This window comes from Siphateles boraxobius, unplaced genomic scaffold (genome assembly GCF_051911475.1).
Source record: "Siphateles boraxobius isolate OS27281-9 unplaced genomic scaffold, OSU_SipBor_1 66, whole genome shotgun sequence".
Taxonomy (NCBI): Eukaryota; Metazoa; Chordata; class Actinopteri; order Cypriniformes; family Leuciscidae; genus Siphateles; species Siphateles boraxobius.
Window position 1 is genome coordinate 17,432,181 of NW_027509193.1, and position 19,773 is coordinate 17,451,953.

Genomic DNA, 19,773 nt, shown 5'->3' on the forward strand with positions numbered 1-19,773 from the left:
TATAAGTATAAAAATATACGTATAAATGCCTTGCTTACTTACAATAGTTAGGAAGCATACCAAATTGGGGACCTAACTAACTCCAGCACACAATGATATTGTTAGCAATTAATATATTTTTAAGCAGTCTATAGATCTTCACTTTGAACTGAATTGAACTCAGGGCTTGTTCTGAATTAAATGAGTATAACTGAGAGAAAGGGGGAGGAAAAAGTAAAGAGATGAATAGTGAGGAGTTTCAGCAGAGAGAAATTGTCCCACTTTTAACCAGCAGTAAATCCCACGCAGCACATCTTTACAATCCAGCACTTACTTAGCGAGACGGATGAGAGAAGACTAGGGGGAAGGCGCATAAAGGCCCCAATGGCTTGAACATAGAAAAAAAAACATTGCTGTAGGGAGAGTGTACTGGAATTAACTTCACATCTCAACACCAACTGAATTCATTAATAAAATACCTGATTTCTCAAAAACAGGGTTCATTTTATTCCACATCCAAAACTAATTTAATTTATGTGTATGAATAAATAAATAAATAAATAAATGCATGCTAAAGTTTAAGACTTTAAACTTTAAGACTTTTTTTTTATTTTATTTAAATAAAAATCCACCAAAGAAGTGCATGTAGTTGAAAAAACGCCCACATACATGTGATTTTACCCAGTTCTCAGGCAGTGTCTATGGAAACCGAATATCCACTGACATGAACAGAGAGAAAAGGCTAGGAAATGGAGAACACAAGAGATGGAGGTTCATCAACTGATGGCGAATGGGAAAGCCTAGTGCGTGGGCTGACCGGGGGTTTCTGCCACACAAGCACTCATAAATTTACTGTTATCCCTCCCTCCCTCCCTCTCTCTCTCTCTCTCTCTCTCTCTCTCTCTCTCTCTCTCTCTCTCTCTCTCTCTCTCTCTCTCTCTCTCTCTCTCTCTCTCTCTCTCAGCATAATGACAATTGCAATGCTTTATGAGGAACTGAAGCAGGAGGGCAATGCATGACCCCTCTCCGCTATTGCAGAGATTAAATAAGACACGATGCAGATCATAGTCTTCCTCAGCCCTTGAAACTGGAAGGTCAACTCAGACCTTCAGACACAACTTTGCTAGTGATCGACATTTAATTCATGACAGTAATAATCGGTATCATTTTATGAAGTCCTCATGAAGTCTCTGAGATATACACACAAGCATGGCTGTTCTCCGTTTCTTACTAGAGGAATTAAGGGAGTTAAGAGTTAGGGGACTCCATCTTTTGATTATTATTATTTGATTAATAACCATCGGTAAAATATGTTCACAACCATTTCCCGCATACAATATGAATTGCACCAGCCAAATAGGAAACATAGGGCCAGATATACTAAACAGCAAATTTGCGCGAGACTGCAGAATCATAAATGCCCAGACGGGAGTAGAAAGTTCTGCGGTTGATCTGCTGACAATGTGCAAATTAAAGAACACAGACCCATCAGCTCATTTCCATTATGACCAACAGAATCTACCAAGAGCAAATTTAGAGTAGGGTCACAAACAAGCAGAGACAATGATAATCAGGTGCGGGTAATCTACTAACAACACAGACGCAGCAAATTAAAATAGTGTGGCTTGGCAAACAATATGTTCAGATAAAGTCCATTGGCATTCCAACTAACACACACTCTGTTCTGATCTGTTCTCTGCAGAGCCTCCTCAGCAGCAACGATCACATTTATGTCAAGCGCAAAATGGGTTAAGACATGCTTTTTTAGGTGTTAAATAATGGTGCAAATACCAGTAAATTGACTACCGCAAATCTTAGTAAATCATGTTGACTTATTTATTCAAACTCTCTCCTCCCGTAAATTTTGCGTCTGAAAGGGAAACTCTTACAAATGCATATGCAAAAAGTTCAGCCTCAAAAATAATCCTGTCCACGCTTTTTCAGTCCAAATTTTTCACTGTGTGTGTGTGTCTTTAGTAAAGGTGCCCTAGAATGTGTTGAAATAATATTTTAATTTTGTCTCTGATATCTACATAAGGGTATGTGGCTTATTTAAGGGCATTTAAAATGTCCAGATATGGTTTTACAGGTCCATTTTCAACTCTAGAAATTGGCCCTAGATTGAAATGGTCTGTTTTTAACTTATTTGGAAGGGTCATGAATAGTAATGAGGAGTTCTGCTATGAAGGGCTGTGGTGCACTCTGAAATACAAGCGTGCAAAATAATCATACGTCAGTTTTCAAAATTAAAACATTTTAACAAATGGACTAACGTTAGATGCTCTGTCAAATAAATATAGCTTCAACTTATGTGGTGTAGAATGTGACGTTAGCTAGAAGGATCGAGTGAGCTAATGTAGCAGGGTATGTATAACCCTTGCTGTTATTGGTTAGTGTCATGCTAACCCTGTGAGCCTACCAGTGCCGAATGTAGCAGGGTGATGTATAGCCCTTGCTCTAATTGGTTGGTGTCATGCCAACTCTGTGAGCCTATCAGTGCTCAGTTTGGGGAGTATAAAAATGTGAGTGGTTTGTTGGCCAGGTATGCGTCACTATGGGTCCTGCCCCTTGTAAACGTAATGTTGTGAGTAATGGTAGGTGTAGTAGCGTTGGGTTTGAACCTCAAACTTTGAACTTGATTGAGATGTTTACATCAGTATATTTGTGGCTGGCAGGAGAGGTTGATGCATCCTCTGGTTTTGCTCTCTGGTGTGCACTTGCTCTTGCAATAGCTGCTAGGTAAGTTTATGTATGTAAAAAAAAAAGTGTTCTTTGTTAATGGGAGACTGAATTGCTTGCATGTTTTTAGTGTGTTGTCTCGTAAGAGGCGGCATTCTCATAAGGCGAGTGACGATGTGTAGTACAGTGCTGCAAACCTCCTGTGGTATGTATGATTTTAAGTTAATTTAGTTTGTTTTTAATTAAAAGTAATTGTTTCTTATCTTTGGCAGGTGCGACAATGTCCAAGGGTTCCTGTGATTTATTTGAGGGCGGGATTTAAACCTTCTAATGTGACTGCACTGCTGCTTTGCCTGGGTCTCAATTGAATGCTCTTGTTGGCGAAGCTTGCTTATTTTTATAGTTTTGAGTTTTGTCTAAACTTGAGTTAATTTTGTTTCTGAGTAAATGTATTTGTTATTTTGGTTTATGAATGTGTACTTTTGTTTTACAAGTATAGAATCTTTTGTATGTCAGTAGTTTGTGTATTTTCTTTCCATTGTTTCATTGGATCGCTGAGTGGGAGGGGTTGGCCGTGGTTATAATTTGATCTTGTGTATTTGCACGTAGTGCGTTTAATACTTTATCACTGTGTGTGTTGGATATTGAGTGTGGGGTGGAAATCCAAAGTGTCTCTGCTTGCCATCTTCCTCTTTGTGTCTTTAGTAAATGTTGTTATTTGGTACGGTTTACTAGTGAGACTGTGGCATTAGGTATTGTATGTCTTCATTCTTGTTCTTTTGTATTTTAATAAAGTGACTTGTTGTTTGTGTATTTTAGTCCACCCATCCTTGCTCACCCCTGCATTTGGCAACGAACCTGTGTGCCCTGGTATAGGGCTGTTATTTTCCTGGTGTATTCCAGGTGGCGTAGTATAGCATTGATTATAGGATCTTTGGTCCCCTTGCAGGTTTTATATATTTATTTTCAAATGTCCTCCGCTTCGCCACATTTGGCGTAGTATGCAGGATGCCATAGCTCGGGGTGAGCTTGTATAATTCCTTCTTTTTTTTATGTGGAGGGTGTTTTGAAAATATATTGTTTGTATTGTTTTTTTAAAGGCAAAGCAGCAGTGTATTTCAGCTGTGGGCCAGTCTCCTCTGTGGTTATTTCCCTCTACAATGGGTAAATAGTGCGGGGGTGCCCTTGTTATGTCAGGTTTGCAGAAACCCTTGGGCGTGGTCAAATGGTTGAACAGGAGGGATGTAGCTCTTGCATTAAATTGGACTCTAGTGAGGCCATTAGGTGGGAGCAGGAGGGAACTCCAGGGGGCGTTTGGGATCCAAGCCAGTTCTCCTTGTTCCTGTAATGTAGTATGGGGGGCAGGGGAGACCGTTGTAGAGCTACCTGGTGGAGCTGGGTGTTTTGAAGGAACTGTTGAAAGCGCAGCAAGCCCAATTGAATCCGCTCTTTGGAAATTTTGGCCGGGTCATGGGTCTCAGAATGTAATTAAGCCCCTTGGGTTCGTGTTTTTTTGTAATCAGAAATTCAGTCCTCCTGTGGTAAGTCTCATAACTTCTTGGTGATTAGAGAGCAGTTTTTTGCATGCCAGTTGCTTAAACTAGTGTCCACCCAGCAAGGTAGCTCCAGCTTAGTTGCAGGGAATGGCAACATAGGTCGTTTTTAGAGTTCAAGTGTGGCGTCGTTAGCATTGTTGCACCCTTCTTTCATAGTTAACCTCTGTGGGTAGCAGTAAATTTTGTAACGCATTTTTCCCAACATTGTCATAAGGGGTGTTCCCAGTCTTGTCCCATCCGCAAGATTCCGTCAAGGTATGCGGTTGTAGGGTATGGCAGATTGTATTTGGCATTTTCAATTAGTAACAGTAAATTGATCAGTGTTTTCTCTATGATCGTGTGCTTTTTGAGCCTTCTAAATCTAGCCTTCTAGTGGGATTGTTGGCCTCCCCATTATCTGTGTAGGTAATTAGGGGCACTCTCGATGGCAGGGAACGTGGCTATTATTGTGGTGCAAAATTCACGCTTTCGTTCCATTTTATTAGCATCCAGGTCGCCAGTTTCCCTTCAGGGGTTGTCTTTCTTTTTAAAGGTTAAGGCTAATAGCTGGTTAGTTTTTAATGTCCAACACTTGTCAAACACTGTGGCGGATGTGGTAAGAGGTGCTATGTCATCTTCTGGCGTAATATCCAGTGATGTATCGGATTCCCTTTAGGCCTTCGGATGATTCCTGAGGTTTGTTCATCGTCGGGGCGACGATGCATAATGCGGAGGTGGAATGTAGCAGGGTATGTATTACCCTTGCTGTTATTGGTTGGTGTCATGCTAACCCTGTAAGCCTATCAGTGCCGAATGTAGCAGGGGGATGTATAGCCCTTGCTCTGATTGGTTGGTGTCATGCCAACTCTGTGAGCCTATCAGTGCCCAGTTTGGGGAGTATAAAAATGTGAGTGGTCTGTTGGCCAGGTATCCGTCACTATGGGTCCTGCCCCTTGTAAACTTCATGTTGTGAGTAATGGTAGGTGTAGTAGCGTTGGGTTTGAACCTCAAACTTTGAACTTGATTGAGATGTTTACATCAGTATATTTGTGGCTGGCAGGAGAGGTTGATGCATCCTCTGGTTTTGCTCTCTGGTGTGCACTGGCTCTTCCAATAGCTGCTAGGTAAGTTTATGTATGTAAAAAAAAGTGTTCTTTGTTAATGGGAGACTGAATTGCTTGCATGTTTTTAGTGTGTTGTCTCGTAAGAGGCGGCATTCTCAAAAGGCGAGTGACGATGTGTAGTACAGTGCTGCAAACCTCCTGTGGTATGTATGATTTTAAGTTAATTTAGTTTGTTTTTAATTAAAAGTAATTGTTTCTTATCTTTGGCAGGTGCGACAATGTCCAAGGGTTCCTGTGATTTATTTGAGGGCGGGATTTAAAACTTCTAATGTGACTGCACTGCTGCTTTGCCTGGGTCTCAATTGAATGCTCTTGTTGGCGAAGCTTGCTTTATTTTTATTGTTTTGAGTTTTGTCTAAACTTGAGTTAATTTTGTTTCTGAGTAAATGTATTTGTTATTTTGGTTTATGAATGTGTACTTTTGTTTTACAAGTATAGAATCTTTTGTATGTCAGTAGTTTGTGTATTTTCTTTCCATTGTTTCATTGGATCGCCGAGTGGGAGGGGTTGGCCGTGGTTATAATTTGATTTGTGTATTTGCACGTAGTGCGTTTAATACTTTATCACTGTGTCTGTTGGATATTGAGTGTGGGGTGGAAATCCAAAGTGTCTCTGCTGGCTATCTTCCTCTTTGTGTCTTTAGTAAACGTGGTTATTGGGTACGGTTTACTAGTGAGACTGTGGCATTAGGTATTGTAAGTCTTCATTCTTGTTCTTTTGTATTTTAATTAAGTGACTTGTTTGTGTATTTTAGTCCACCCATCCTTGCTCACCCCTTTTTTGGCATCGAACCTGTGTGCCCTGGTATAGGGCTGTTATTTTCCTGGTGTATTCCAGGTGGCGTAGTCTAGCGTTGATTATAGGATCTTTGGTCCCCTTGCAGGTATTATATATTTATACATATGTATCTAAAAGTATTATTTTATATGACAACACAGACAAGAAATATTAACCTCAGCGTAAACCTACTTTGTCATACTATTTAGTTATGTATGCTCGTTACTTGGAGTTTGATATTGGTTACTGTACTAGGAGCTTGCGCTGGATCTAGATGACACAGTGTAAATTATCATTAATAAAATCACTACTTACCGCTTGCGGGAATATAGTTGGAAATTCTTCGGTATGAGACGCTAAGAGAAGCCTTCTTGATATTGTCCCAGGTTCGAAAATAAGTCTGTGGTGAAATGGGCGGAGCAAACTAGCAACTTCGAATTAAACTGTTGCGGTATCCAATTATATTTAAACATCAACCACGCCTGTTGACATTCCTTTTCTGTGGGAAGGGTATGAAAAGTCTTCACATTCGCATGCGCAGTTCCGCCAGGCATTTAACATAGGCTGGCATATGCAAATTTTTCCAAGCGTAGGCTACATATTAATTATCCCGACTGTTGCGTCACAGTCGGTGTTATGTGAAGATTCGCCTATTTTTCAGGGGTGTTTTTCAAAAACGAGATTTAAATGAGAAAGCAATGGTGTTTGAGACTCACTGTATGTCATGTCCATGTACTGAAGTCTTGTTATTTAACTATGCCAAGATACATTTAATTTCAAATTCTAGGGCACCTTTAGTAAATACTAACCATAGTTTTAACACTATATGAGTGTTTGTGCTGGTACAAGCTGTTAGTAAATATTTTTATAACTGTATTTATTGATTTATTTTTGTAAAGGCGCCGTCTTTAATGAGTCTAATTTACTCTGAACACAATAACTTGAATAAAACTAAAATTCAGCGCATGCAGCAATTGCACTTTAAGTTGCATCCAATTCCACATGAATTTAGCCGTTTGTCATTACACATCATCATTTGTGTATATGAAAGACATTATAAGCTCAAGCAGAAAAGATATTTTAAAATGGTCAATATCAGGTCCTCACCTGATATTAAAGATACGTGATTTGATACTTGAACAATATCATATATGTATTTTGATACATAAAGAACCTAAAGTGCATCACATTTCATACATGAACAGGACATTTGTACTGTTTACTGTATCAATACGCATTGTATCTTATTCTCTGTTTTACCTTGAGGATACCACCTTTTCCCTTTCATTCTATGTTTGTAATCTTTGTTCGGTTCTTCCTTCTACTCTGTCCTGCTCTTCCCTTTCATCTTCTCACTCTCTCACTCTCTCTCTGTCTCTCTCTCTCTCCTGCTCCAGCTAATTGCCGCAGAGCTCACTGATAGAAATCAATGTGCAATGTTTGATTGTGAGCCAAAGCACAGGAAGGTGAATCATAGCAATGAACATCACAAACATACAAACTCAACACTTGCATATCTGATGCTCGGATGATTAAGACGTGTCGAACACAAACATTGTTCATTTGTTGGGTTTCTCACACAACCCCTGAATCAATCTGACCATAACACCATTAGCTATATTTGAGCTTGCTTATTATTAATTCATTGCATTAAAGTCAACCTCAAATGGCTTTGAGCAGCATAAAATGCAATAACTGACAAATCCAACAGAGTAAAAGATGCTGCTACTGCTATAAAAAATGTTAGCAAACATTTTCAGCCTTTTTACATTGAGACAAATATGTATGACTTTCTTCTGTGAAACACAAAAATTATATTTTTGTCTCTGTATGTTATTAGGCAATAAATGTGGGGACCAATGTATGGACCAAAACAGAAAATCTTTTACTGAGTTACAGAATGATAGAATTCTATTTTTTGGGTGACCTATCCCTTTATGGGTGAAATTGATTCTAATAATTTAGTATAATAAAATGCCGTGATGCAGGAGGGCTTCAGCAAACTTCCAAGGCCCCAATTATTCAAATGAACACATTATTATTAATATTAATATATTAAAGAATCTAACTTAAAACTGCATCATTAAATTAATTAAAATTAAAACTAATAACTATGCTTTTTTTGAACTATCTATGAACTATCTGATTATTTCCCAGCTTCTTTACCATAGTTATAGTAGGAAAACTGGAGGACATGTCTTACCTTACTGTATATGGCCTTATAAAATTGTTGTGGACATTGAGGGGCTTTTGAGTCAAAATGGTTGGGACCACTGGCTTAATTTATCTTTCTGTAACTGAGCACTATTCAAAAGTTGCTATGTATTCTGACAAAATAACATTTTCTGTAAATCACAATTATTTCATTATAATATAGTAGATTTTTTACCAGTGGGAGATTCTTTTTGAAGGACTGTCAAAAAGCAAGACATGCTCCCCCTCTCTGTTACCTTTCACATGCACAGTCGCTCAGGTTTGGGTGCCACCAGCCAAGCAGAATAGTTCTTTTTCAGTTCTCCAGTGATTAGTCACATGACATTTTAAAACTCCAATTGTAAATCCACTCGCTTTAAACCAAGCAGGTCTATAATACCTGGAGAAAAAGCTATCTGTTAGCTTTTGCATTCATCTGCTTGGCTCGAGCTGAAAATGCATGGTTTAAAATCTGCAAAACAATTGTCTTAACAGTCATTTTGATTGCAATTCCGTTTGGTGACACTAGTGGCACAGAAATTACAAACTTCACCTCAAAGCATTCTTATAAAATGCATTATTCTATTTTCTTAAAGCAAAAGCTGTCATCTTGAAACTAAAACGAAAACTAATACAAACTAAAAAAACTAAAAAAACGTAATCGACTAACCCTGTAAAAGCAGAAGGTACTGCTCCCCTGTTATCTTTCTTCTCAACCTGAAAGCCTAGTGGAACAGACTGTATGGAGTAGAGAGACTAGTGTAAATCTGTCTCCTACATGAAAGCTTCTTTGATAGGCCTCTACTCTCATCTCATCTCCACAAGCATGTCACTAATATAAGCCAAAATATCCCCAGCAACACCTGGCAACATGAAGAAGAAGAAAAAACTGATTAAATCATTAGAGAAACACATGGGAGGACAGAAAAGGGAGAGTGGGAGATGAAGGAGGGAGAGTGGAGAGGTAACGGGGGGGTTGGATGAACAACTTCATAAGCTTGGCACTGTGCTCCTGGTGCCGTGCCCGTTGTTTATGTCCACACAAACATCAAAGGCTGCGGTAATCGCTGCTGTTTGCAGGCCCACATCTCCAGTTCACCTTGACTGACCTGTAATGCGCTACGGGCCAAAGCAGTGGCGGAGGGTGGCAGGTTCCTCACTGAGTAGGCCAAAAAGTGTCTGAACCTGGGCGTTAGAATGTCTGGTTCTTCTAGCACGCTTAATAAATGAACATTAGGAGATGAGCTTCCCATAGCACAGCGGTTGGAGCAGCTCCAGGTCTTCACCAGCTGTGCTGCTCTTGTTTACAAGCCACCGCCTGCTGCTGGAGTGGCCTCGCGACAGGCCTCTGCTCCGAACCGCATCCTCGGGCTCACTTGAGTTGCCGAGCCCAACCCGAGTGCATGCGCGCTGGGTCTAAACATCCTTACATGTCCCTAGGTGCACTCTGAATAAGCATAAAGTCATACAAAACATAGAAATGTGGTGTTTGAATTCACAAACCTAACTCTGCAACTATGTTTCTCTGTTACAGGAAACTTCAAAGGATTGTGTAAGCAGATAGATCACTTTCCAGAAGACACAGATTATGAAGCAGATGCCTCGGAGTACTTCTTACGTGAGTGCCTCCTTAGTGTTTCTGTGACAGTATTCATGTTCTCACCATCTTGTTCTTCCTTGTTCAATCTGTGAGGCATTTCAAGTAGTAACAGATATGCTATTTTTGTGATATAAGTGATGTTACTGCTAAAACAACTGCCTGGGGGGGATCCTTGACCTTAACTTTTTTTTTTGCAAAGATTGTATGTAGTTTATTTCCAGCCAGGCCCGCAAAACTCTGCAGGTTTCCCATGATTCACACTAAAACATATTCTTTGCTAATAATTAAGAAATATTTGAAAAAGTATTAAAATTGTATTATTATTGAAATAAAGAGAGAAAAGAGAATGTAGTACTCTAACCACTAGCTATTTAAAAAATAGTCATTCTTTGTTATTTTTAATTAAAAAGGTAATCAAATATTAAAATTGTATAAATAATTAAAATATTAAATATTGTGGATTATTTTAGCTTTCAGCTACAAAGAGGAATGCAATACTCAAACCGCTGTTTAAATAAATAGTTATTCTTCTTCTTAGTTTTTTTTTATTAAAGTGTAATCAAATATTAAAACTCTTAAAATATTAAATAATGTGGGTTATTTTAGCTACCAATAACAATGTAGTAATATAACTGTCAATTAACACATTTTACCATGTTTACTGTCAATTCTTTTCACAAAATTCAGCAGATTTCCCAGCAACAACAAAAATCAGCAAAAATGCATTCAATACATAAATAAATAAATAAAAATAGATTCTGTCTGGTTATTACTTCCCAGCTGTTGCTGACAATGAAATGTCTCTCACACTAAATGACTGCAATAGAGATGTATTTCAAGTAATGTCCTAGTTTTTACTTTGTTCCACATATCTTTGGTTTTCTCATGCTGTTAAGCCATGTAAGGATGGTCTGTTGTCTCTGCGGGAGAGTGTGAATGTTTCCTCACTCTGTTTAGACTCTCAGCAGCGGCAGACTCTCTAGCTCGTACAGTACAGCTCAACTAGGCCCGATTACAGTACACTGGCTCCCTCGTAAACACAGAGCATTGATTTCCACTCTTTTTCCGTCTGCGCAAGCAGACCCGGGAAGTGAGTGTCAAACAAGCCACACGCATCAATCCTAAACTCACAAGCAGGACTATCAGTTACTGTCATCAAAACAAGGGCCTGAATTGACTGGAAACAACATGGCAACAACCAAGAGTAATTAAAGATTCTGGAACTGTTGTGGAAGAGGACAATGGCAGACAGGAGAGAGAGGAAAAATTAGTCTAAGTGCCGGATTTACAGGGCGCGTCCTGGCCCATTGGGACTGTTTTTGGACTGGCTGAACAATAGCTAAAGCAGTGTTAATGTTGTCAATGAAATTACTGACGAAAACGTTTGTTAGCAAAAGGTTTTTTGGATTTCCTCAAACAATGAAGACAAAACCAAAAAATGTGCATCATGACAGTAATTAAAGGATTTTAAGTTAAACATACTAGGGGTGTAACAGTTTGCAATTGTGACTTTTGAAGTCAAAGTTCAGTGGGTTTTTTATACAGCAGTTATCATTTAATGATGTTGGTGTCATCTCGTCTGAGGCAAGCTTATGCTACATGACTTTTGGCTGGATTTTGCTGTCGCAGACAGATTTCCAAGGTCTGCGATCTTGTGATCTTGTAGTGCGTGCAGTGCAACAACAAGGTGGAACTAATCCATCAATCACAGTGCAGAAGGTATAAATGGAAAGCTCTCATAATAACTTGCGTGAATTTCTCGCTTGAATTTATTTGAGAACACATTTTTTCCCCCTCTGTTGGTCAGGACGCCTCTTGACCAAATGTCTTGTAGTTTGTGCACCTCGTCAGCGTTGTGTTGTGTAGAAGGCTATGTCCGTTGCTATGACAAGACGACGACAAATGACAAGAAAACTTAGTGTGAGCACCACAGCAGTTCAGGCAGTATTACAGACAAGATCATCAACAAAAGTTTTTTGTCATAGATTTTGTAACTGAAATTAGAACTATTGCCCTCCGTTTGTTTGCGTGGTCAGCAACTCCTTTATTGAAGTGTAACAGACTCGCTTGCTGTCAGGATGAGCCATTATGCAAAATGGAAATACTTGTGTGACCTTTAACATTTATAGATAATGATACAACCGTAAAATGTATATTATGCGCTGAGGAAAAAAGGTCTCAAATGCATTAAACAGCACAAGCATCTGACAGGAGGACAAGCCACTTTAAACTGCATGCTTATGAGTTAGTTTGAAGTGCTTATTATAAAGCAAATCAAATGTTTTGGACAACTTGGATCATGCACTTCTCCCGCTGCAGTTCACCCTGTGTTCTTTGTTATTTTTTATAAGTATTATTATATATATATCGATATAAACGTATTTTCCCATACGACGGGGGAAACTCTGAGTTTTAAATTACAATCAGCACACACAGAAGTTTCCCACTTTTACTCCCATTTGTTCTATACACGTGCATGGTGAAGCAAAAGAGCCTCACCAATAATCTCTTATCTATATAGAATAATATGTAAAGAAAATAAATGTTTTGAATAATCCAATCATAGTCAAAATGATGCACGTGCACAATAAAGAAAACTTAACTATGCAGAATGTGTAAATCACAATGTAAATACATTTGTTCCGTATAAACAAACAAAAACACTGTCAATGAATAACTAAGTATGGCCGTTGTGACGCATCACCATGAGCACCAAGTTTTTGAAATGCTGTGTCAAGTAAAACACATGGGACACATGGGAGTTTTGTGCTATTCACTTACGCTTCGCCCAGCTGAATGACCACTAACTGATCCAAATCAACATAACATTTTCAGCTGTTACTTCTTGTTTAAATCAGCTCAGACTGTAACATTTACCAATAATAATATATTAGAATGTCATCCTTCAGAACATTTGCCCATCCAGTCAGAACCGTTTAACCTACTTAACCGAATACCCATTGGTTAGATCATGATATCAGATAAAACACCATACAATTATCTCAGTACAGAGCCTTCTTCGGTATCGAAGCTTCATGCATCACCCCAAACAGGTGCCTGACCTGCTGTAATTGAATCTTCACTAAGCCTGTGATTATAGCTCATGCATTTAAACAGCGCAGGTTACGCAGTTATTCGGCAGCATTGACCCCATTGCGGTTGATCCTTAATTGACACTGTCATAATGATGCATTCACTTTCTGAGTGCTCGGGTCTCAATTTGAACGTCTGAGTCGGATCTGTACAAGCATGTCTCGCGATTTGGGCTGCTAGGTGGGTGCAGAGAAAGTCACATTGCATGCTAACTCCACAGATAAAGCCTGGCCAATGAGTCTTGGTGCTTTGAGCACTTGTGCCTACCCATATGTTTAGCAATAAAGACAGTTCAGACAACAAGTTCAAGCCGCTCAAAGAACGACACCCAGAGAAAGGGGTGAATATTGGGACTAGTGGACAAGGAGTGGTCAAGATGACATGCAAGCCGGCACAGAGAACTACCAAAGACCTTACACACTCTGAGTGTGTGTGTGCACGTACAGTATATATGAACGCATGTGTGTTTGTCCTTTTCCTTATCTCCAATTGGACGAATAGGCCGCAACGCTCCCAGTGGCTTGTGAATTAGGACACTTACTTCCATAAATATTTCAGCCTCTTTCTTATATAGGTCAGTTTTCTGTCTCTCTCACTTTCTCTCCTCTTCTTCCTACTTTTCACCTCCTTGCCTGTCTATGTATTATCCTCTTAGACATCTGTTCTGTAGAAACTTCGGTCACCAACTGTGTCTTGAGTGAGTGGAGATCTACAGAGTGAACAGATACAGTGGTATAGGTTTCAAAAGTAAGTCATGCATTTACATTTTCTTTATTTTGACCAATACGAGGTAACAAACATTGTGGGTATAAAATGAGTGTTTTAGCTAACCTTAACTACCAAGTTGTTCTGAATCCTTCAAGAGCAGTCCAGTCACTGAGGGATATGTGCTATATGCAATGCCGCAAGAACTGAGTAGCTGAACAGGTAGTGCAGCACACAAGTGCACTTTTAGCATTGATATTTGCTTGTTGAAAACGCATGTTGTAATAAAGAGTATTTGTTAATATACAGTTGTAATCGAAATTATTCAACCCCCATTGCAAATCAAGTTTATTGGCAAAATTTACAGACTTTCAGCTGTTTGCAATTAACAAATCAAACAAACCTGATAAAAAATAGCCCAACACAACAAATGCTTCAAGTGGTTTCCCCAAATTCAACTGAAAATGCAACTTTTAATGACTTCTGCAGTCTCAAAATTATTCAACCCCTTATGACCAGCTGCAAACAAGATTTCTAACCAGACACCAGCTTCTGGCAGCGTTTCTGAGGAATCCATTCCTCATGACCAATGGCCTCCAGTTCAGTAATATTCTTGGGTTTACGTGCTGCAACCACCGCCTTCAAATCCCAGCTGAGATTTTCTATGGGGTTCAAGTCAGGTGACTCTGATGGTCACTGTAGAATCTTCCGGAGTTCTTCTTAAACCACGCCTTGGTGGAATGTGAGGTATGCTTGGGATCATTGTACTGTTGAAAGGTCTAAGCTTCAGCTTCCTCACTGACGGCATGACGTTTTCTCCTAGGATTTCCTGATACTTCAAAGAATCCATCTTGCTTTCCACACGCTGGAGGTTTCCAGTGCCAGAGGATGCAAAGCGGCCCCAGATCATCACCGAGCACCACCATGCTTAACTGTAGATAGTGTTCTTTACAGCAGATGCTTCATTCTTCTTCCTGCAGACATACAAAGCAGAATCCCAAAACTTCTATGGTTTATTTATATGATTTTGAGAACTTTTCTTGTGCTTTTGTGTCAGTAGTGGTCTACGTCTTGGAGTTCTGGCATGGAAACCGCATGCGTTTAGTACCCGCCTTACTGTGCAAGCTGAAACCCCAGTGCCTGTTGCCACCAAATCTTACTGCAGGTCTCTGCAGTCACTCAAGGGATTTTCTGAACCCTCAAACCCACACTAACAACACCTGTTTTGCAGATTTGTGCTGTTGTGTAAGGGATTCTATTCAGGGGGTTGAATGATTTTAAGACTGCGTAAGTCATTAAAAGTTGCATTTTCAGTTGAATTTGAGGAAACCACTTGAAACATATGTTGTGTTGAGCAATTTTAATTAGGCTACTTTTCTTTGATTTGTTCATTGCAAACAGCTAAAAGTCTGTAAATTTTGCCAATAAACACAATTTCCAATGGGGGTTGAATAATTTCGATTACAACTGTAGGCCAGCAAAGCGATTATCTATACTACTGTTCAAAGGTTTGGGGCCAGTAATCTTTAGGGGCCAAGCACCGAAGGTGCGGAGGCACCTATTGTATCTGTTCCGGTTCTTATTATTAGGGGCCAAGCACAAAAGGGGCGGAGGCACCGATTGTAATCGTTGGCGTTATTATTATTATTATTATTCCGCTCTTGGAGTCTATGGCAGCCCATAGAACCGATTGCGGGAAAGTTGTTTTGGTTTGACATTCTGATAGAGGACAGTCCCAACATTAAATAAACCAATTTTGGTGTTTCTAAGTCATTCCCTCTAGCGCCACCACCTGTTCACACAAATGTTCCTCTGATTCCTGAGCTCATGACGTTTCGATTGCACCCCATGAGGTCATTTTCCGTCATAAAAATATGGCCGCCATCTTGAATTTTCTCAAAAAGCTACTTTTTCGAACTCGTCCTAGATGGTTTGTCGTTTTCGCACGAAAATTTAACCAGATCATCTTCAGGCAGTGCTGACAAAAATTTTTAAAATCATATTGATTCGTCAAATTGTTTTTGATAAACGCTCGAACAAATTTTACGCAGCGCTTGCAAGAACAGTCGTAAGGCTGTATCTTCGCAACGCTTTAGCGTATTGAGACCAAACTTGGTCCATGTCATCACAAGCATGACCTGAGGCTACATGCTACGTTTCGGTGCAGCGCCACCTACTGGTCCGGAGATACAGAAAATGGCTATTTTTGCTTATAACTTCTGAAGGGTTTGTCCAAAAATCATAAAAGTGAACTCGTTAGATTCAGGGCGTCACGTCGAGTCGAGCGATATCCAATTTTTCCATATCAGCCATTTCGGCTGTCGGCCATTTTGAATTATGTGCTAAAATGCTGTATTTTCTGAACGCATTAACGAATTGTTACGAAACTCGAATGGGTCATCAGTACGATGCCCTGAAGGAGCCTGAGAAGTTTTGAAACAGCGCTACCTAGTGGTACATTTTATTTTTCAAATGCTTACAACTCTGGGTGTGGTTGACTTATTTTCACGGGAGTCATCTCGTTAGGTTCCTGAATCCTTGCCGAGTCCACAGATACCAAACATGCTAGGTTTTGCCTAACGGTTTGTGTAGCGTTGTGATTTAGCGCTGAAAAAACATTTGCCGATATCTTCGAAACCATTAGTCCGATCGAGACGAAACCACCATCAGAAGTTTGAAACTATAGCTTGTTAACCACATGATGAACCCCAAATGCCAAAATATTGATAGTAAGGGGTAGTAAAATTCAATCAAAGTCACGTGTCATTCATTTTTGACATGTTTTTTCATATAAATGTCAATAACTCCGAAGCGAATTGAGATATTTTCACCAAATTTGGCATACACATGTATGGGTTCATTCCGAGGACACAGGAAAATAATTGTGATATTTTGCTTCTTGGTGGCGCTATAATAGATCAAAACATGAAATTCCCATTGACTTCAATACAGTTTTGTGATGTAAAATGCTATACTGAACAAATGCATTGGTGTAACATTATGAAACTCAGATTTTGCAACCAGCACTATCTCCTGAAGGTACTCAAAAGATTTTGAGACAGCGCCACCTTTTGGTCAAAAGTTATAATTAAATATACAAAAATGCTAATAACTTTTGAATGAATTTGCCTATTGTAATGACTCTGGTCTTAATTGATTCCTTGGGTTATGCTGAAAACAAAGATATCAATTTTGCCAAAGTCAGCCAAACTTCCTGTCCGCCATCTTGATTTTCATTAAACACCTACTTTTTCAATCTCCTCCTAGACCGTTTGTACGATTTTCACCAAAATCGAATCGTATCTTCTCCAGACCGTGCCGACTAAAATTTTTGGATTTTGTGTTGATAGACGAAACCGTTTTCGTATACCGTAGCATCAAAGTTGAGGCATGCTGCCAAAATGACTATTCAGACTTTACCTCTGCAATGCCTTCACATTTTGACACCAAACTTTGTATGTGTCATTGTCACCTCACTCTGACCACATCACATCGATTTCATAACTGCGCCACCTATTTGTCGAAAGTGATAAACCATTAAAACATCTTAAAAGTTACTGTATATATGATTTTTCAGCCATTTTGCCAAATTCTCTTAAAATGTCTTTAATTGCTCCTTGCTGCAGTTGGTCTGCCACTCCCACCCATGATGGCATCTGTTGCCGCTTCTTGCGCTTGGCCCCGGTAATGGCTGCTTGCAGCTATATTTTTTATTGTTTTTGTCTCATAATCAAAAATACAGAAAAAAACAGTAATATTGTTGTAGTATTTCCCTTCTATGTATGTGCGAGAAGGAAGGAGACCGGGGTCGGCTGGCTGAGGCTCGTGGTTATTTTATTCGCTGAACACAAATTACACTCGCGCCACATGCGCTCGTCAACATAAATCTCTTTCACAAATCAAAGTACTCGGCAACGTCAGTACAGTCCTCTTTCCTCCACGATCTCCACGATCCCCACGAGTCCTCAGCCCTCTCTCCTCGAATGCTGGTTTCCGTCTGACTTTATACGGTCTCCCCACGCCAATTACTGCAACGAGACACAGGTGTTAGTCATTTTGCACTTGACCCACTTACCGCCGCTCGTCTCGCCACTCTCTCTCTCGTCGCAGACCTCGCTGAACCACGCCTCCCCCGCCACATACCCCCACCGCCCGACTCAGGCCGGGGAGCCATCCGGCCTGCAGCCCCCCCCCCATTCCTAGAGAGGAAGTCAGCCACAGCCATCTGCACCCCCGGCCTGTGGATCACCTTGAACTTAAAAGGCTGTAAAGCGAGATACCAACGGGTGATCCGCGCGTTGGTGTCCTTCATGCGGTGGAGCCACTGCAGGGGCGCGTGGTCCGAACAGAGGGTGAACTCCCGCCCCAGGAGGTAATAGCGCAGGGTGAGGACCGCCCATCTGATGGCCAAACACTCCTTCTCTATGGTGCTGTACTTAGTCTCTCTCTTCGAGAGCTTACGACTAATGTACAGCACCGGGCGGTCCTCCCCCTCCACCTCCTGGGACAGGACAGCGCCCAGCCCCCTGTCCGACGCGTCAGTCTGCAACAGAAAAGGAAGAGAGAAATTAGGAGAGTGCAGGAGCGGGCCACCACACAGAGCAGCCTTAACCTGGGTAAAAGCCTGTTGGCACTGCTCCGTCCACTGGACCGCATCTGGTACCTCCTTTTTAGTGAGGTCAGTCAGCGGGCTGGTGAGGTCCGAATAGTCCGGAATAAACCTTCTGTAATATCCCGCCAGCCCCAGGAACTGCCTCACCTCCTTTTTGGTCTTAGGTCTAGGACAGGTTGCAATTGCTGCTGTCTTGTCAATTTGGGGACGCACCTGACCATGACCCAAGTGGAAGCCCAGATATCTTACCTCCACCCGCCCAACTGCACACTTCTTCGGGTTGGCCGTTAGCCCCGCCCGTCTCAGCGCCCCGAGGACGGCCCTTAAATGCTCCACATGCCGCTGCCAGTCATTACTGTAGATGATAATATCATCCAAGTATGCAGCGGCATATGGAGCATGGGGTCGCAGAATTCTGTCCATGAGACGCTGAAACGTGGCGGGAGCCCCGAACAACCCGAAAGGAAGTGTTACAAATTGGTGTAATCCAAACGGCGTGGTGAAGGCTGTTTTTTTTTTTTTTGGACATGGGAGACAAGGGGATCTGCCAATATCCTTTCGTTAAGTCCAGCGTCGAATAAAAGCGAGCCGTACCTAACCGATCAAGCAGCTCGTCAATCCGCGGCATTGGATAAGCGTCGAATTTCGACACTGCATTCACCCTGCGATAGTCCACACAAAACCGTACCGAGCCGTCCGTTTTAGGAACTAAAACTATCGGGCTTGCCCAGTCACTGTGGGACTCCTCAATTACTCCCATCTCCAGCATTGCCTCTAATTCCGTCTGAACAACTTTTTTTTTGTGTTCAGGCAATCTGTATGGCCGGCCGCGAACTACCACGCCCGGCTCTGTCTCAATATGGTGCTGGATCAGATTAGTACGACCAGGCAGGGGTGAAAACACATCGGCAAACTCTCTTTGCAACCTTGTGATGTCAGTGAGCTGCGAGGGCGAGAGGTGATCCCCCCCCCGGGGCCAGGGCGAGAGAATTCCCTTTGATGATCGCCTCTGGCCCGAGATCCTCCTCTCCACTCACTGCCGTCGCAAGCAACACTGACTCCTCCTCACTCCATTTTTTTAGGAGGTTGAGATGGTAGATTTGCCGTGAACCACCCCTGTCTGTTCGTACTACCTCATAATTGAGATCCCCTATCCGCTGTGTGACCTCAAAGGGTCCTTGCCACTTCGCTAACAATTTGGAGCTGGAGGTTGGTAGTAAAATGAGCACTTTATCTCCCGGTGTAAATTCTCGAAGCTTAGTTCCCCTGTTATACAGCCGGCTTTGTCTGTCCTGAGCCTGAAGCAAATTCTCCATAGAGAGCCGCCCCAGTGTATGGAGTTTTGCTCTCAGGTCCATGACATACTGAATTTCATTTTTGCTATCTGAGTGTCCGTCCTCCCAAGTCTCTTTTAGGACGTCTAACACCCCACGGGGCTGACGTCCAAAAAGAAGCTCAAAGGGGGAAAACCCCGTG

At 41.1% G+C, this 19,773-nt stretch overlaps 1 protein-coding gene across 1 annotated transcript in view; it reads left to right on the forward strand.

Annotated features, from left to right (window-relative positions):
• The window catches only part of cacng2a (calcium channel, voltage-dependent, gamma subunit 2a), a 134,667-nt gene that overhangs the window by 61,350 nt on the left and 53,544 nt on the right, over positions 1–19,773 (forward strand). The window contains exon 2 of the mRNA XM_077212606.1: positions 9,822–9,905. Coding sequence (XP_077068721.1) covers positions 9,822–9,905 — 84 coding nt within the window. The remainder of the gene's footprint in view (positions 1–9,821; positions 9,906–19,773) is intronic.